This window comes from Microtus oregoni, unplaced genomic scaffold (genome assembly GCF_018167655.1).
Source record: "Microtus oregoni isolate MIOR12 unplaced genomic scaffold, Mior012 000044F_ref0000062, whole genome shotgun sequence".
Taxonomy (NCBI): Eukaryota; Metazoa; Chordata; class Mammalia; order Rodentia; family Cricetidae; genus Microtus; species Microtus oregoni.
The window spans coordinates 8,763,524-8,783,283 of NW_024543218.1; the positions used below are offsets into that span (position 1 = coordinate 8,763,524).

General features: G+C 42.4%; 1 protein-coding gene across 1 annotated transcript; it reads left to right on the forward strand.

Annotated features, from left to right (window-relative positions):
- The first annotated feature begins 1,205 nt into the window (after positions 1–1,205).
- LOC121434701 (PTTG1IP family member 2-like) lies at positions 1,206–19,411 on the forward strand. The gene is made up of 4 exons (XM_041633611.1): positions 1,206–1,350; positions 7,601–7,647; positions 17,839–17,932; positions 19,251–19,411. The coding sequence occupies exons 1-4, from the start codon at positions 1,206–1,208 to the stop codon at positions 19,409–19,411; spliced, it is 447 nt and encodes a 148-aa protein (XP_041489545.1).
- The last annotated feature ends 349 nt before the right edge of the window (positions 19,412–19,760 follow it).

Genomic DNA, 19,760 nt, shown 5'->3' on the forward strand with positions numbered 1-19,760 from the left:
CAAAGGCAGGAGCAATTCAGAGCTGTGCCAAAGGTAACTCTCCCCACATCCTCAGCAGCTGGGTTAGTTTCCTTTATGAACGCTGGCTGCTTCATTGGTCCGCCATGAGCGCTCGTGTGGTTTATTACAGTGACTCACACTTGTCGCGTATTAGCAACCATCTTTTTTTTTTCTTAGATTTTCTTTTCTGTAAATGGGCTCCTCCTATCTCTGCTCATTTTCCCATTTAGCTTTGTGCTTCCCTTGTTTGTAAAAGCACTTTTCATGTTACAACAAATACTCCTCTGTTTGCTGTCACCCTAACCAACAGGCTGTCGAGCGTCTTTCCGTCTTCCGTATTTATGGCCAGTATTGGATACTTCACTGGCAAGTCACAGTATAGATCAGTATGCTAGGGACATGGAAACGATCTTTAAAACCAAACCAAAATGGTCTTTACTTAAGGGCATTTTTTCTATCTCTCTGGCATCCACCTCCGGTTCTCTGCAGTCGCTCAGGTCAGTAGCGCTCTGGGTTCAGCATTCTGGTCCCACCCGCCCAACTCTTGCCCATACCCTTTGTGTACAGCTATTGTATTTCTGAAAGTTGAGTTTTTAAAGAGATTTGCTTTAAAAGGTAAGTTTACATTGTTGCCATTCTATATTATGACTACTAAACAAATGATTATGAAAATAAGAGAGGTTCATCCTTGTATTATGTAAAACACACGCCTTGAGCAACTGTATCGGAGTAATCACCTGTTCCCAGCAGAGTCAAGTCTCGGACTGGAAATTTTCAGACAATGTGTTTCGTGGCCAGCCGTGTACCCTCCTGAGAGATATGAGAGAATGGGGATTCATTTACGTCTCTCCAGAAGGGCCAATTACTTTATATGCGACGGACACTGGAAATTAAAACTTACTCCTCTCATCAAAAATCAGCAGCATGGCGGAAAAGGCTTCTGGGGCAGAGAAGGAGCCTTTCCTCAGGTCCAGCGCACAGCCGGCCTGCGGCTCTCAGGGCTTGAGTCCTGTGCGCACCAGGAGGGCGGTCTCAACGTTCTCATTCCAGCCTTAACATTCCAAGGTTCTGCTGATTATGCTGGCGTGCAGGGGTCAGAACAGGACGGCCTGGGGCCTAGGGCTGGGTGGGGCCCCTGAGTGGGGTCCCTGCGCAGGATCTTCCTATAGAGTCCAGTGTCCTGTGTGCAGAGGCCGACCCAAGCCATGCGCTGGCTGAGGGTCTGGAGCCACGTTCTCCTGCCCTTGTTCCTCTCGCTAGCTCTCATCCAGCTGTTTATCTCCGACCATAAAAGTACGAAAACCCTCCAATTCTGGAACCGGCAGTTAGAAGCAAAGCACGTAGAAATGGGTGAGTGACCTGTGACTCCAGGCGGGGTGCTGTGGCGGTACCCCACGGGCTTCTCGGTTGGGGCATCCTAGCTGCCTCAATTGTTCATTTCAATACTGGTCATGTGGTGGTGGTGGTGGGGTGGTGGGGAGACATTTTTTTAAGAAGGTTCTTTATGTTGTGAGGGAATCTAGTGAAAACTGAACTCCGATTGTCCCCACTGCCTAAATTCTATTGATGAGAACCAGGAGAAACCGGCTATGCAGTTTAGTGTAGAAAGACGCCAAAGAAAAGTGGCCAGTTTCTGTTTCTTGGCAGTCCCCTCATTGCCAGGGGCCAGAGAGGCCGGAAGCAGACTCTCGTGGGGGCTCTCATGCCTGATCTGGCTCTTACATGATTTTAGGGTTAGCTCTTCCGAGGGAGACATGTCAGAGAAGCAGGGATGACGAGCTAAGATAAAACTCCTTCTGGTCAAGAGACTGGAATTCCGGGCTTGGGTGCGGGGCTAGCAGTCCATCTGAAGGGATCAACCACCATGCCAAGGGGCCAGCCCTAGGAAGATGAGCTAGAGACAGGTGGATTGCTTAGTCTTTTCCGGAGTTGATGATGTGTTCGCCCCTCCAGAATCCGTGCCCCCAGCGCAGGAGCTCACCCAGCTGCGACCATGAAGCTCAAGTCTGAGCACCTATTTAACTTGGTCTCCGTTTTCTCTTTTCTGAACACGCTTGCTCTAACACTGTGGGTTCCCTCCAACATCTCGGGCTCTTTCTCACCGTGAAGCTGTTTATTCTCCGTGTATCTGACCTCCAGGCTGCCTCACACAGCATGGGTTATTTTTTCCTTTGTTGTTGTTGTTCTGTTCTTCATTGCCCTTTTGATAACTACTGAAATTTATAGCTTGCCTGCCTTGAATTTCGCTTTATTTTCTCTTTTCCTTTTAAACATGAATAAAATAGTTCTTGAGCCTAAACAAAAATTCTTTGCAAATGTTATTAAAGAAGGCAAATGTACCAGTATTAATATTAAATAAGAGAAATTTCAAATTAAAAATCAAACAGAGGAGCTGGTGCCGTTTTATTTTTACACACAGTAAATAAACAACGATGACATCTTAATAAATTTTTATTTGCCTAAAATATATATTTTAAACTGTACAGTAAAAGATATATTTCTAAAAAAAAGAATATTCAACAAATTATGTTTGTGTGAGAAATCAACAGGTAAAGTAGAGAGAATTGGAGTTGAGGAGAGTTTTCTCCAGCAGAAGCAGGGACAGTTAGTTTATTAAGGCAAGATGCACTTAGAGCTCCAAACAGCTGGTGTTTATGCCAGCCTGCACATGTTTGGGTGTCAGGCGCATGGCATGATGCAGCTCTGGGCCCCACCTCTTGTGCTTCCTGTCGCATTGGCTTCTTAAGTCCCACCCAGGGACTAGGTTCTCTGTTGTGAGGAACTAAGACGCCCTGGAGGGCCACCTCTGCGCTCTAGTTGGCCCTAGTCTCTGGGGTGTGGGTGAGGTTGAGTGCCAGTGGGAGGCTGTTCTGGCCTTCATTTTTGCCAACTTGCTCTTTTCATAGGCTAATTTTGCAGCCTCTGTGGAGGCCTCCCAATCTCATTGCCTGCCCCATTCTCTTGCCTCAAATGTGCCCTCAGGGCCAGGGTCTCAAAGTTCTTTTTGGGGGAGCAGAAAATGACTTGTGTTTTAAATTATTTCTATATATTCTACATGATCCCTGCCTATGCAGGACAGAACTGTTGCTTCCAAAGATGCGAGGAGAAAGATCACCGACTCAAATCATCAAGGCCAAATTAATTAAAGCAAGCAATTAATTAAAGCAAGCCTTTTATTGGTGTATGTGGATGGCTTCCCTCTAAGGTGGGGTTCAAGAGGTCAGCATTGGATGTGAGGAAGATAAGGTTGGAGCTCAGGGGTGGGGGGGTTCCCAAATGGATAGTTTAGTGGCCAAATAGGGGGGCTATAGAAGCAGAACATAAGAATAACAAGTTAGTCATAACAACCTACTGAAAGACATGGTTGCAAGGTGGGCATAACAAGGTTGTCATAACAACTGGTGGTCATAATAACCTTTAGAAACAAAAGTATGGTTGCCATCCTGGAAAAGGCAGTACAGAACCATTTGTAGTTAAGGTTACAAGGTAGGACACAGTCCAATCCTTGAGAAACAAAGATTTAATCGTAAATATGAATGAACACAGTTTGTCTTTACTATAAGATGGCTTTTAAGCCTAGAATGGAGGCAGGCTAGTTCATCAATAGCATCCCCTCAGAATACTCTGTATATCCGGTGGTTAACTAGAATCTCTGCATTTCAAAAATCTTAGTCTGAAACTTCTGTGATCTAGAAAATACAAGTTTTTTTTTTTCTTTCTGTGAGCCTTTGGCAAGTTCCTTGGGCTGCTGTCTGCATGTCTGGAGCCATCAGGTGTTATGATACAGTTGTCCAGTTTTAGGAATAAGATCCCACATCGTGTTATAAAAAACAGTAAGGGGGAAAATATAAAAGGTTTCTATGAAGGAATTCATTCTTGGAATATATTAAAAGCAGAACAATATGAGGTTGTAAGTTATGACCATAATCATTGAAGAAAAATTTAAGTCTTAATAGTTCACAAGTCTAAGCAGCCTTGTCTTCAAGATCTGGAGAGAGGATAAGGGATTATTATAGACAGAAACTTCTTGAGTCTCTTAGGTCTGGGCAGGAAAGGCCTTTCTCTATCCTGAGAAGGTGTTACCAGACAATTGAAGATGTTTATAGTCTAGATAAGGCTCACCTATCAGCACTGTGACAGGCGCTGCTGCTCAGAAGCATTCTAGATGCTCACGAGTTCCAGAGTGGCAGCCAAAGGAGCTGTACATCAGGAAAGCTGCTGAGCTTCTAAGTGAGGATGTCAGCTTAGGTTCTTAGCAACTAAAAATTCAGTAAATAGAATCTCGTTTATCTTTTTTCTCTTAGCTGTCCTTGAAAAAAGAATTCTTCCCTAAGTATCTTTGTTAATTTATTTACTATAATGGCAATAAAAGGAAGTTTGTGGTAGTTTGAATGTAAGTGGCCCCCATAAGTTCAATGGGAGTGGCAGTATTAGGAGGTGTGGCTTTGTTGGAGTCGGTGTGGCTTATTGGAGCAAGTGTGTCACTGTAGGGGCAGGCTTTGATGTTTCATATATGCTCAAGATGCCACCCAGTGAGCCATACCACTTCCTGCTGCAAGATGTAAGAATCTCAGCTATTTCTCCAACACCAGGTCTGAAGGCATGCCACCATGTCCCACCATGATGCTAATGGACTGAACCTCTGAACTGTGAGTGAGCCACCCAGTTAAATATTTCCCTTTATAAGAGTTGCTGTGGCCGGGCAGTGGTGACACATGCCTTTAATCTCAGCACTTGGGAGGCAGAGGCAGGCGGATCTCTGTGAGTTTGAGGCCAGCGTGGTCTACAAGAGCTAGTTCCAGGACAGGTTCCAAAGCAACATACAGAAATCCTGTCTCAAAAAACAAAACAAAACTAAAACAAACAAAGAGTTGTTGTGGTCATGGTGTATCTTCACAGCAATAGAAACCCTAAGACAAGTTGGCTATAAATATTGATGCCACCAGCTAGACATTTGTAATTATATTCCTCAAGGAAGAAGATGTGATTCTCTGGATCAGCAACATTCTGGATATTATAGAGAGAGTGACTAGCAATAATTCCACAAAAACTAGCAAAGAGCCATGTTCTAGCAGTCATGAAAAAGGTGATTGCATGGAAGGAAATAAACACTGGAGACAAACATAAAAACCAGGCTGGGGCCGGGCGGTGGTGGCGCACGCCTTTAATCCCAGCACTTGGGAGGCAGATGCAGGCGGATCTCTATGAGTTCGAGACCAGCCTGGTCTACAAGAGCTAGTTCCAGGACAGGCTCCAAAACCACAGAGAAACCCTGTCTCGAAAAACAAAAAAACAAAAAAACCAGGCTGGGGCTTGGAAGATAGTGCAGTGGTTAAAGCTGAGCCTAAGCGTGAAGACTAGGATCATACCCCCAGAAATGATATAAAGTCAGATCCGTGATCCCCATCTGCGGCAAGAGGGAAGACAGACATGTTTTTTCCTAGAAGTTCATGACCAGCTTAACTTGGATATGCAATGATAAACAAGAGACTTGCTTCAAAACAATGTAGAAGGTGAGACCCAATACTGGAGGCTATACTCTGACATGCACACATGTCCTTGGTGTATGTAAACCTGCACGCATGCACACACACATGCATGCATACACATATGTGCACACACATGCGTGCACACACAGTTACAAATACAAATACAAACTGAGAGGCATCCCATAAAATGCTGATCCACATTTATCAGAAACTCCCAGGTCATGACAAACCAGGACAGACATCTGTTGCAGATGGAGGATACAAGATGTCTGAAGGCAATATGGAATCCCACAAGACCTTGAAACACAAACAAGACACTGGTGTAAAAATCGAATGAAATCCTGAGAAAATCTGGAGTTTAGTGCAAAGCAATACATTTTTGGTTTCTTCTTTTTGAAGCTGAACTTTATTCATTATTATTTTGAAGGTGGCGTGTATCTCAGATCCACACATGCCTGTGGAAGTTGGAGATCAACTCTGTGCAGTCTGCTCTCTCCTCCCCCTTTTTGTGGCCCTGAACTCAGGCATTTAGGCTTGCAAGACCTTTGCATTTGCTGGCTGAGCCCAGCTTGCTGGCCCTGGTTTTAGAGTTCAGATAATGGTGACCAGGTCATTTCTCCTGAAATAAACCTGGAGCAGCATCTTGGACACTCTCGAAGCCTTAGAATCTTTTCTATTTACTTTGTCTTTTCATTGTCTAATGTTACTGTAGGAATTTTAACATTCTTCAAGGGTAGGAAAAGAACTAATGATCAATAAGATTTAATTCAAGAACTGAACTGTATTTTTTTTTCCCAGCCGGGTGAGCTCTGCATCTAATTAAACAATCTGAAACTAAATAGACTGTTCTTACAAAGCCTGTGAGTTCTGCCACCAAATAATGGGTAGAATAACTTGATTATTCTTGTGTTATAAAACATGAGCACCAGATATCAGATATAAACTTCGTTTTTTCAGAAGCCTTCAGAGTAATAACATGAGCCGTCAAAATGGGTTTTTGAATTTGAACTCAGTTTTCATTATAGAACTTTCACAGATAAGTGAAAGTTATTATGCTATCACTTTTCTACAAAGGAAAAATATCTTCATCTGGAAGGAGCTTTTTAAGTTTTGTGGCAAAGCAGGTTGGAGAATTGCAAGTTTCTTTTTAATTTTTATTTATATTATTATTATTATTATTATTATTTTGTTTTTTCAAAACATGGTTTTTCTGTGTAATAGCCCTGGCTGTCCTGGAACTAGCTCTTGTAGACCAGGCTGGTCTTGAACTCACAGGGATCTGTCTGCCTCTGCCTCCCAAGTGCTGGGATTAAAGGTGTGTGCCACCACTGCATGGCTCAGGTTTCTTTTTTAAATAAGGGATTAATTAATTAGCCAGGAATGTCTTTGTAAAACTGTTCTGACAACAAAGGAGTTACTAAACTATTTCTAAGGTATGATATGATATATTAAAACTGTGTGGTGCAATTGACAATTTGCTAATTTTGATTATCTTGTCAGTTGTTTTGTAGAAGTTGGCTAATCAACACTCAATAATGCCATCTCATATTTTTTTTTCCCCAGAAACTAGGGGAAATGAGTTGGGGATTAAATTGTAATGGTAGTGTGTCTTCATTAGTTTTCTATTGCTGTAAAGAGACAACATGACCAAGGCAACTTATACAAGAAAATATTTAGTTAGGGGCCTTGCTTATGGTTTCAGAGGGCGAGTCTATGACCGTCATGGTGACAAGCATGACAACAGGCAGGCAGACATGGCGCTGGAGCAGTAGGGGAGGCTCTCCAAGCAGCTGATCTACAAGCAGGAGGCTTATAGAAAGAGAAACAATGGGCCTGGTGTGGGCTTCTAAACTTCAAAGCCACACCTGCTCCAACAAGGCCACCACTCTTAATCCTTCCCCAAAACAGTTCTGCTAACTAGGGACCAAGCCTCCAAACATATGAGCCTGTAGGGCCGATAGTATGCAAACCACCATGTGAGGACTGCGTCTAGGTGTATGTAAATAAAAAAGCAGGCTGTTTGAATATGGATGAATAGAGCTTGAAACAGGAATAAATTGAGCAATAAATTGGCTTTGGTTTTAATTTTTATGCTTTTTATTTTTTTGTAGACTGTGCTCAAAAGCAAACTTGTCCATCGTGTACCCGAGACAAGAGAGTAAGTTAATTTTCTTATGAATAAATTGTCCTGGGAATGTTATGAATTTACATGCTTACAGTTGTCACCTGGAAGATGTGCTAAGTTTTGTTTCCTACACTTTGACAGCTGAAACAAATAATGACAGCTATGAATATATGTCCCTTTACTGTAAACCATCCTTTGTGGGTCTAAAAAAATAATGGAAATACTTCAGTATAGACTTGTACTTCCATCTGGAAAATAATACATCAAAAAGAAAGCAAGTTTTTGCTTGAAAAATGAAATCACACCAAAATGTTGGAAGAATTTTTGTAAACAAAGCTATAGCTTTTGAAATATGGCAATATTTTCATTATAACCTCTAAAGGCTAGAAAGAATGGCACATGATCCATAACCTCAGCGTAACTAAGGTCCCCTTCTCAGATGATTAAATGTCTTTTTTTGTATAATTATTTTTTATTTCCAGCTTTGAAGAAAACAACAAATAAGTAAAAAACAAAATCCCAACAACGATGAAGCAGATAGTGTCCAATAGTGTACAGATAGTGTCCAATAGGAGATGATTGTTCATGTCCCAGCTGCCCAGACTCCAGAAATAATCACACAGAAACTGTATTAATTAAATCACTGCTTGGCCTCTTAGGTCTAGCTTCTTATTGGCTAGCTCTTATATCTTAATTTAACCCATTTCCATTATTTTATATTTTACCACAAGACTGGTGGCCTACCGGCAATGTTCTAACTGGTGACTTGTGTCTTTCTCCTCTGCTGGCTCCATGGCATCTCCTTGACTCTGCCTTCTTTCTCCAAGCATTCAGTTTAGTTCCACTGTCTAGCTCTATTCTACCCTACCACAGGCCAAGACAAATTCTTCATTCATTAACCAATAAAGGCAACAATATGTAGACAGAAGGACGTCCCACACCACACAGCTGTGTCGTAACTCTTGAAAAGTCATTCAGGTCTACTCTCTTGGAGAACTGACCACACACTCTGGTGAGGGTTTCTGCCATCGTGATCTAGATAAGTATCATTGGCCTCTGCTCTTCTTCCAGGTCACTCTTGTGCTTTAGTGAGGACATGAGTTTCTGGCTCATTGAATTCTCCACTCTGTTCCCACCACGTTACCAGCTTTCCTTAGATAACCCTGGCTCAGACACACGCTGTCTCCATGTTCCTCAGATAACCCTGGCTCAGACACACACTGTCTCCATGTTCCTCAGATAACCCTGGCTCAGACACACGCTGTCTCCATGTCCACTTCCTTAACTCTGTGGTTCGGATAACAGGGAAAACTCTCTGAGCCCTGAACTGCCTATGGTGCCCGTCATTTTCTCCTTTCCTGGCACTGTACCTATGCTTATGCCTCAACAAGATAAGTCTATCTACCCACCCTCCCACTCAGCCCTTTAGTCCCCTCAGTTTCCTTCAGGTGCTTGCCCCTGACCTCACCAGGCTCCCTTGTGAATTTTAATCATTCACGTAGATTAATCCCCCCACCTTTTTGTTTTTCATTGTTTTGCCATGCAAAATTTCAAGCATATAAAAGTAGAGGAAGCATACCTGTGAACTATGGCATGAGCTCCTTGTCCTTCGCTAGGAAACTGAGGTAGGTGCATCACTTGAGTCCAGGAGTTGAAGGCTAGCCTAGGCAACTAAAAGAAACCCCGTATTTAAAAAATAATATAGGAGACAGTATAATAAAACTTTATAGCACTAAGGGTCATCTTGGGTAACTTTATCTCATGAACGTCCCTCTTTCCAAGTAGATTATTTTGAAGTCAATAATGACACGAATATCATCTTATTTGTAAATATTTGACCCTCTATATATGTCTTCAACAAAAATTGAAGTATTACATATATAATCATATCTAAAAATTAACAACTAAGTACCCAGTTACTTTTTTTGTTTCATATTTGTTTGTTTAAATCAGATCCACATGCTGTAATTGGTGGAGACATACTTTAAGTCTCTCTGAGTCTATGCATTCTTTAATCAGATCCACATGCTGTAATTGGTTGAGACATACCTTAAGTCTCTCTGAGTCTATGTATTCTTTCTATTCTCCTTTTCTTTTATTGCAAATTATTCATTACAGAACAGATTGTTGTCCTGCTGAGCTTCCTCTAGGCTGGATTTTGCTGATCACATCCACATTACTAAGATGACTTTATTGTTATTATTTCCCTTTCCCTGTTTTTATAAGGTTAGTAACTAGACAGAAAGGACTGAACACATTCTGTAGGGGCTTTTAGTGGTAACACCAATGCTGAAGACACATTAGAAGACAGATAGGACTGTGGTCTAGCCTTTAGTGATGCCAGCAGTAAATGATGTTCTCCTATAGTGTTAACAAACTTGCCTTCCTGTTGGCCACTCACATTGCCCAGCTCTGGTTGGTCTCTGATCCTCCTATGCTCCAGTGCGAGGCATTATTAGCGAATTACTGCACAGACACACTACAACACAGCCCTCGTTAGTACAGCTGCTAAGGCCACCTGATCCCAGGTGCTAATTATTCTTTGCTCTTTTGGTTAGCAACATTTCCTAAGAATGTTCTAGAACATTGTAACCATCCTTAGAATGCCAATATCATTCACACCCCTCACATCTCAATCTCAAAAGGTGACTTGATCTTTTAATTTTAAAGACAAAAACAGAGACTCTGGGTATTAGCTTCAATCACTGAATTTTAGGATGACTGTCATTTTTATTCAGATTTACATATCCTTATCATTTTTCCTTAAAGGATTAATACCTCCTGCAGTCCTGCTATACTTCGTAGGACTTACACCTATGCATCGTTCCATTTTCTTTCATACGATATATATTGTGTTGGTCTTTTGCTGTCATATTTCCTGTTCTCAGTTCCCTAGGACAAAGGCAGGGTTTTCACCACCTTTGCGTCAACACACCTCACACATTTCCCAGCACACACTTGCAGTGATCGAGTGGAAAGCATTCAATAACTATTGAGCTATTCGAAGAAGCCTACACTGCATTCAGTACACTCGCTAATGTAACAAGGTAGAGAGTTTTATCTTGAAACATTTCTACACACAAGCCATTATGACACATCTGGAAATGGGACAGTGACTTCCACTCGCAGATTTTATTATTTCCCACACTGCTCCAAAGATCTGTTTTACAGGCAGCAATTCCTACAGCAACCAAGTATTTGCGTTCTCCTTGGAGCTACACAGGAGGGACAGATGTTTGGCGTATCTTGGAAAGCCCTACTTTGTGTTCATTGTTTCACTTAACTCAAGAGAATTATCACACCAGCACCTAATTTCCCCCAAACATTATAGTTTGAGTTCATATAATGTATGTTCTTAGGTGAAAGAGAATCTTTAGATTCTGTTTGAATATTTTCCTTGTAGTCTGATAGCAAAGGCCATCCTTTCTAGAATTAGAAAATGTTCTGGCCAAAAAAAAAAATCCATAAAAAAAACTTATTTAAAACCCCATCCTTAACTTGCTCATAAACACAGCATATGAGAAAGAAAATGTGGGGGCTGGGGAGCTGGCTAAGTGAGTGAAAAGCTCGCTATGAGCACACGGAACTGAGTTAGGATCCCTGGGACCCATGAGAAAAGCCAGGGCTGGGGAAGCCAAGTCAGACAAATCCCTGGAACTTTCTGGCCAGCTAACCTAGCCAAACTGGCCAACCTGGGGCCTGGGAGAGACCCTGTGTGGAAAATAAAGAGGGTGCCTCCTGAGATCAACACCTAAAGTTGATTCCTGGCTTTCACACGCATACACACACTCATACTTTGAACACACACACTCATGCCCTCACGCACCACCAAAACGTTGATGTATTTGTTCCATTAAAAGTAAACCTTTAAGAAGACCATGCCAACTAAAATAGGCTAAGCAATTTTTGCGGGTCTTTTGCTGCTGTTTAGAGTTTTGTGTATCCATGTTGAGTCTCTGAAATGATGGTTCTCAGTCCTGAGGTCACAGTGGTGAGATTGTCTTCGGTAAGTTTTGTTCTTGACTAATAGGAGTAACAAGGCTGAATTCTCCAGTGAGTTAAAGCAGTGCCTCAGAGTCGATCCTGGGTTGTCTCTACAAACAAGTCTTTCCCATTCATCCCTTCCTGATATGGATTACTGTTCAGGATGGAAAGGAATGACATATAGAAAGCTATAAGACTTGTAAACCTCTCATGGCCTAACTTATGTGTTGACTAGTTCACGTGGGAAGGCTGTTTGTTATGTGATTATCAGATGCATTTATAAATGCTGGAAACCAAATTGCACCAAGAGATCCATTTTAACACTTGTTTTTCGGATAGTGAACACATACAAAAGTGTGTAGGGCGTATATACTAGGAGATGATGGGTTCAGATCCAGACATGGCATTGAACTTCTATGTATCACCTTTGTAAAGTCCTCCAACTGAAAACAAACAAGAGCCAGAAATATGCATTATTTTCCAGGGCAAGTATTCCTGACACAGTGCATGCTCTTGGCATGACCCTTCTTGTGGAGGATGCTTTTCTTTGACGTGTTTAAGGCCATCTGGTAGGCCTTGTGTTCTCTCTTTTCTGCTGAATGATGTCAGAGCTTTCTCTCTTACACGTTCTTTTAGAAACCTTCAAGGTGCGTCTCTGTAGTCATGCCTCTGTTCTTGCGTCAGCCTCAGAAGCAGGCCAGTGAGAGGGCTCGGTGGGTAGAAGTTCTTACCGCAGAGTCTGTTGGCCCAAGGTTGATTCCTAGAACCCACAAGACGGAAGGAGAGAACTGGTTCCTGTAAGCGTGTCTTCGTGCACGCCACAGCTGTGTATTGTACACGTGTGCACACATACATGATAAGGAAATAAACACAGTTTTAAAAAGCACATAAGTATATGCACACCTTTAAAGACTCAGAGGTGCTGTCATCTCATTGATTGCTTAGAGCTGCCGTCTGTTTCTCTGCCTTGTCGTCTTCCTTTGGTTCAGATAAAATGAAAAATCCTTTTTGTTCTTTTTCGTAGGCAATGTATGTATTTTACTACTGCTTGCCACATAGTGTCATGTCGTCTTTAGCAAACTTACTTACAGGTTGCTAAAGCCTCCCCGTAACCAAATGCCATGGCATCTCAAACCATCCACTTGCTCTTCCAGATGTTAGCTCTTTCTTTGGTCATCTTGCCCTTTCCAGGGGCCTCTTCACTCACCCACCTCTCCTTCCCTTATCTCGTTTCATCTTTCTCATGAGAGCATCCCTAAGTTAATATACTCGTCTTTGGTTTTGTAACATGAAGTATTTTGAATGTATTTTCACTGAAACTTTTTTATACAACATACTTTGATCATTCTTTCCCCTCCCTCAATTCTGTATAGATCCTCCCCTTCCCACGCAACTTAATGCTCTCTCTCTCTCTCTTAAAAAACAAAAAAGACCCACCCAAACAGAGCAAAACAAACAAACAAAAAACACATTTAAAAATAAAAGCTAAAAGAATGAAAATAAAACTTGGAGTCCATTTTGTGTGGACCAACTCTTCCTGAACCCCTGAGGCTTGCCCTTGAATATGGGTGATATTGAAGAATGTGTTTAACTGAAGAAAACTGATTTTTTTTTCCCTCTCCCAGCATCCATCAATGGCAAATAACTTCCCAGAATGCTATCTGGTTTGCACCTGTGCAGGTCCTGTGCTTGCTGTCCTGCTATGAGTTCGTATGCACATCAGTCTTGGTGGAGCTGGAAAGCACTGTCTCCTTGGCATCACCCAGCACCTCTGGACCTTACACTCTCGGCTTCCTTTTCTGCATAGACCTCTGAGGCTTGAGGGAGGGATTTGGTAATTACATCCCATTCAGGACTGAGCACTCTAAAGGGCCCCCCCCCCATTGTCCTGTTGTGAGTCTCTGTGTTTATTACCATCCACTGCAAGGAGAACATTGTTACGATGGATGCTCATCCTGTGCTCTCTTACCGGAGACCCTTACGCCTACCAGATCTCTAAGAGCGATGCTCACGGCTGCTAGATTAACATTTCTTTCTTGGTATTTGTTTTTCTCACTTCAAACTTAAAATGCCTTTAACTAAGTTGATCATTTTGTCTTCTTTATTCCTGGCATCATCCCTCAAGAATTCTAATTTTAAAAATCTTTGACTTCTCTGCCTTCCAGAAAAAGTGTCTATTCTTTTCTTTCCAATGGAGCAATCCTAGACATTGTAAACTGCTACTCAATCCCTCATTTGCATACCCCTGACCTTCCAGTCTCTTCTCAAGCCTTAGTCATTATAATTAGATTTTGAATTAAGTCACCTTTACCTCCCAAATAATCCAATTCAGTCTCTATTGTTAAGTAAAACACAATATATGAACCCCTTAGTTGGACAGTCAAAGCCCATCACAATGCAAGAGACATCTATCTTTCTGAATGACTTTACAAAGACTCACCAGTACAGATTTTCACTTTGCCATCACAGTCCTTTTATTAGTGTTCTGCCGTGTCTCCTGCATCTCTCCCCTTCCCTGTACACATCTGCTTGTTCCTCAAGACTTGTGCTACATTCCTCATATTGCTCGAAAGAAACCTTGTCTGGTCATTCTGAATAGAAGGGATACTTTTTCCTGTTATCACATTTTAAATGTTGACTATCTTGAAATTATAATATTCTTGTATTCAGAGATGTGACTTTGTTTCTCTAAAGTGTGCACACTCCACCTTCCAGGAAGCAGAAACAATGCTTTGTTCATCTGTCCAATCTCTGCTGCACCTGGCTGTAAACTTTCTTTTGTTCTTTGCATCCTAACACTCATTTTCTGTTTGTAGTATAATATTACACCCTTTTAAGCACAATATCAACCCACCACTTATCATCATTATGTACCTTTGCCCTTCCTGTATTTTACATTTTAATAATGTTTCCATATAAAATAGCAATTTCTATATGTGCATAAAGTTGTTAGAATAGGTTCTACTCCAAAATGAATATTCCAGCTGTCCCATGGAGCAATAGTAACCATCACTCCAAAGCCCTTAGCTAGACTCTTAGCTGTCATATAAGAAGTTGAGGTTGTAAAGCTCTCCTAGTTACACGGTTCACCCTCCTTAGCTACAAGGAAAATCTCATGTTATATTAGTTTTAAATTATACATTACCAATTTGGGACACTCAATATATTATACTGTTACCCTGGGCAATGAATATGAAGTTCTGTGCTTTGAAGACTTTTTGGACATAGTTACAGTAGTTAAGGTATCTTTTTGTGGTTAAGTGGTAGAAACTCATCTCAAGCTGATTTAATAGAAGAGAGAATTCACGCCTTCATAAAACCGAGTGGGCGTGGCCTCATGTTCAGCTGTCACACTCTCAAAGGCTGTCACACTCCCGTTTCTCTTCTGCCCTGTAGAGTGACCTCACTTTCTCCCACACAATCTGGGTCTTCTCCAAACCAGCAAGAAGAATGATCACTGCTACAGCTCGCACAACGTCTGTGGATCCAAAGAGAGTTCTAATTGCTCTTCTTCAGGTCAAACCAGCACAATAGACTGGCCAGAGGGATGAACTACCTTGAGTGTCACTGCCCGGGTCAAATAACTGCAACTGCTCTATATGCAAGAAAGGAACAGAGAAGAGCTGATTGACAGCTTCAGAGCCACACAGCATTGAGTGAAGACACCCACAAGGACAGAGGATATAATTATCAGAAGTGGAAACACAAGATGGGTCAACACTAGACAAATCGAACTGCTTCCCTTTGCCCCATTTCAGCCTCTGCCTGTTGAGGACATACATGTCATTTTAAAAATGCCTCAGGCAAAATAATGCTCTCCGTCCTCATTAAAAGTGACATTTAATCACAGTCACTGTGAGTTCTGCTCCCAGTTGAGTCTAGAGTCTCACACAGACACAAACAAATCCTGTGTTTGGAAATGAGTAACCATGGGCCACGCTCCATCACGTCAGCTACACAATGAATTAAACAACTCCCCAGAATCAACAGGAAAGGAAAATCAAGGTAACAATAGTAAAAGTGGCCATTCAGAAAAGAGGACAGTCGTTAGTGGTATTGTACCAGAGTCTGTGCTATGTGCTCATCTTGAGTTTCCCAGGCCGAGCAGTGAGCTCTTTGGCCAACAGGTACATCCAAGTAACGCATCCTAAAGATCTCCATTTTCCAGAGGGAGATACTTTAGAGGATACTGTGGACTTGTGATGGCTACTGGGTCCTGTCAACCAGCATAGCACTTAAATAACAAGTTCATCTCTGTTAGGTTCACATTCATGAGGCAATTTCTCCTCAAACTGCCGTACGCCATGAGCTTGACTCTTAGGAGCTCTGAGAACTAAGAGCTAAGGCTAGCTGCAGGCCCTTAGCATTGAGTGCCTTTGCAGTGCCATAGCCTAAGGTAACAGGTCTGTCTACCCAAGTGACCCCATTCTCGGGTTTCCTTTAACAACTTGATCTGACCTTTGATCTTGGCAAGTATGGAAGTAAAGCTTCTCTGTGATTCTTCACCTCCATAGTTTTGGGGTTCTGCAGCAAGGAGTGATGTGAGTATATCTAGACTCAGTCTCTCACAACGGTTTACAAGTTCAGAACCGGGCTGCCATTTTTACTGGCTGTGCAGTCCTATTATGCAAGTCATTGGCCCGTTCTGTGCTTTATTGTCCCCGTCTGTGTAGAAGCTAGCTTACAGGAGTGTTATGAGAGTGAAATGAATTAGTTCATATGGAAGACTTAGAACAGTGCCCGTCACGGGCTAAGTCCTGCGTGGCAGCCGTTTATCAGTCTGAACATCTGCAGAAAGGATTTATGTTTATCTTCTGTGTTCGTCTGCTCACGCGTATGTACCACATGCTTGCCTGAAGCCCTCATAGGCCAGAAGAGGGAGTTAGATCCCCTAGACCTGCAGTTACAGGTTGTTGTAAGCCAGCTGAGTACTGGGAACTGAAACCCAGATCTTCTGAAAGAGTAGCAAGTCCCTTTAACGGTCGAGCAATCTCTTCAGCTCCACTCCTGGCATTTTTGTCTTCTTCCAGGGTCTGGTCTTTGCTCACATCACTGGCCTTTTCTGCACCTGATGCTGACAAGGGTTTGCGTTCAGACTTCCTGTTTCCATGGGACCGTCTGATCATCACTGAGCAGACGGTGGCGGGAACTGACGCGAGGCTGATTGACAGCCAGCATGACCAATACCATCGTAAGAGAGACAGGCTCTCCCCCCTCCCCCCCCCCCCCCCCCCCCAGGAGAGTAGATGCCGCAGAATAGGGACTTCAGGACATTTCAAACACTACCTCTTGCGCTTCTCAACACCGCTTCCTGACACAGGTTTTGGGTTGAATCCTCAAAAATGCAGCATCTGAGAAAGGGATTTAAGTGTGCGTGACATCTGTGTGACTGAGTAGTAGTGAAAATTCCACGAAGGATTCCCAGGATCCTAAGAGAAGGGACGAGAGTCAAGAAAAGAGAAGAGCTCAGCATGTGCATTTGCTCCGACCTATGGATCACCTGTGGTTTAAAAAACGAAAAGAAAAGCACATAGCAGAGTAGTCGTTTAGCTAAAAGCAAAGATGTTCACTGGGACACTGTTTGGAGCTCTGTATCAGTCAGTCAATGCGGATAGGAATCTCAAAGGCAAGGTGGTCCCCAAGGGTAGATATTCCCAAAGGGAACTTGTGAACCCCAGGCAGCCATATGCACTGCTTCTGTTGTTTGAGAACTCAGGTCTGGAAGAAAAAAAAGAAAAAAGAAAAAGAAAAAAAAGCCCTTCACGGCCTCCAATGATTTCTACTACTAATACCTTAACAGTGTTGAGAACGGTTCGGATTTATTTTAAAAAAATATGTTGGGATTCAAAAAATGAAGATCAGAAAAACAAACCAGCCACCACTACGGAGACCTTTTACCTCTACCGAAAGGGCAAGATCCTCTCTCCACAAATCCTCAGACTCCACACTCAGTCTCTTCCTCTTTATATTCCTCTCTCCACCCAGTCACATCACTCCTGTCTGCACCTCCCTAGTGCTGGTATTAAAGATGTGTAGCTCCTAAACACAGGGGTTAAAGGTGTGAGCCACCACCACCCTGGATCTGTTTCTTGATCGACCTCGTGGGGCCCAGGGTAGCCTTGAACTCACAAAGATCCTGAGATTAAAGGTGTGTGCCACCACTCCCTTGTACTAGTTCTGCAAACCTGCTGCCAATGTTACCTACTCTGACACCGCTTTATCTCCCCCTTCCCCACACAGTGCATTTGGTGCCGAGAAGAAAAAGTCTGCAAAAAGTACTGTTTCCCATATTCCGACTGCAAATTCAACTCCATCTTCTGGGCGAACTGTAGAGGTAAGTGGTCCTCATTTCAATTTTTGTGACTTCATTGCATCTGACTTGCGCATAGGAGAGATTTGCTGCATTTGAGGGATTCAAAATTATTGCATTTGCATTAGCAAAATTTTCTAGTCCAGGGCTTCTCTTCAGTGCTGCCCTCGTGGGTTGTTCTGGGTGGAATTGATTCAAAGTGAGTCAGATGGGACCCTTGCCGTAATACTCAGCAGTTAGATTTCATTTGTAAAAATCTCTATTGTGGGATGTTCATAACCTAGTTAAGGGATGTTTGTGTTGTGATGCTGTAGAAACTCTTGACTGTGTGTGTGTGTGTGTGTGTGTGTGTGAGTGTGTGGTGTGCACATGTGATTGTATGTATGTGTATGTATGTACATATGTACATGTTAGTTCTGCAGATGTTCTGAGCCGAGTGGTTTTACTGTAACACACTTCCTCGGCAAATGGAGTCTGTCTGGAGAATTACTATTAAGAATGGTGACTCCTTCAGATAGCAAATCTCATTTACCAAAAAAGTATCTTTCTATTTGTAATGTCAAATTTGGACATGCTATATGGTAGTTACCAAAGCAGGAAAAAAAAGTACTAATATTTTTCAATGAAATTTCTAGAAAAGCTAAAACAGGTGATTTTCCAAGTGAGCACGACTTTGGTAAGAAAAGCCCATCTATCAACAAGTTGTCTGATGTTTTTCTTAACTGAAATGAAAATATATAATTCTGCCTAAATCTCTGCTTGCTTCAGGTTCTATGGGTATTTTAAATCAACTGTATTTGGACCTTATAAAGACAAACACCTTGCATTCACTAGGAAGAGAAACTCTGGTCTCCTATTTTGTGTTTTCCCTTCTAGTTCATCTCACTGCCTCTCAGGCTAATAAGCTGTGTGGTCTGAAGGAGGGGAAAGTTCACCAGAGTAGACATCTGCTCCTCCAGCCAGTGTGGGCTGTCTCTGATAACAGAACACTGGTGCTTCGGCAACAGCCCAGCCTCTGGTGTCTACAGGCACCTTCCCAGAAATGGCAGTCTGGGCATTTACTGTCTTACCTGCTGAGAAAATACCAGAAATGAAACAGAGGCCAAATACAGGGGAACTGGTGCAGTAGGCTGCTAAGCTCTTTCCAATGCGGGGTTCAGCAGTGACTGTCGTATTAATGGTGGCCTTAGAACACGCAGGGCAGTGCATGCTCTTGTAGCCTCATTCCAACAGAGATCTGAGAATGTATGTCAGGAATTCAGATTGCATGATACTAGAAGAGTTAAAAACATAAGAATTTTTTGATCTGTTTTTAAAATATGTCTCTTTTCATCAATTTCAGTTGACCTGTTTGGAATCACGATGCTGATACTGGTTGCATTACTAGCAGTAGGATTCTTGTGGTATTGCCTCGCCTACCACTTATACATGCAGGAGTATGTCATTTTACCCTTCCTAAGAGTCCGCTTTGGGATGGTAGCACTGAAAAAAATACTAAGATAGTTAACAGGAAGTGTTTAGCTAAATGCTTAATGAAAATACTGAAAGGTACATACACTGTTATAAGGTAAAAAGAAAGACTAACCAAGTTTCCTGTCCCACCTCCACCTCCAGCATGCCTCTGCTGAAGCCAGCATGCCTCTGCTGAAGCCAGCATGCCTCTGCTGAAGCCAGCATGCCTCTGCTGAAGCCATGCTGCAGCTTGGCTGTTTGTGGTCCTGCTGATTACCTTCATGCAGCTGAATTACATGGCTGAATGTTTCATACTGCACTAACGTCACATACTATTACACTTAGCGCCCCATCCGGAAAACTGAATATTTCATCTTGTGCTGTCCTGATAATCACTGTT

Bases quoted from the DNA above. Each gene is read 5' to 3' on its own strand.
- LOC121434701 (XM_041633611.1), top strand. From the start codon at position 1,206: ATGCGCTGGCTGAGGGTCTGGAGCCACGTTCTCCTGCCCTTGTTCCTC. The intron at 1,351-7,600 runs GTGAGTGACCTG...ATTTTTTTGTAG, and splicing joins AGCAAAGCACGTAGAAATGG to ACTGTGCTCAAAAGCAAACT. The intron at 17,933-19,250 runs GTAAGTGGTCCT...CATCAATTTCAG, and splicing joins CTTCTGGGCGAACTGTAGAG to TTGACCTGTTTGGAATCACG.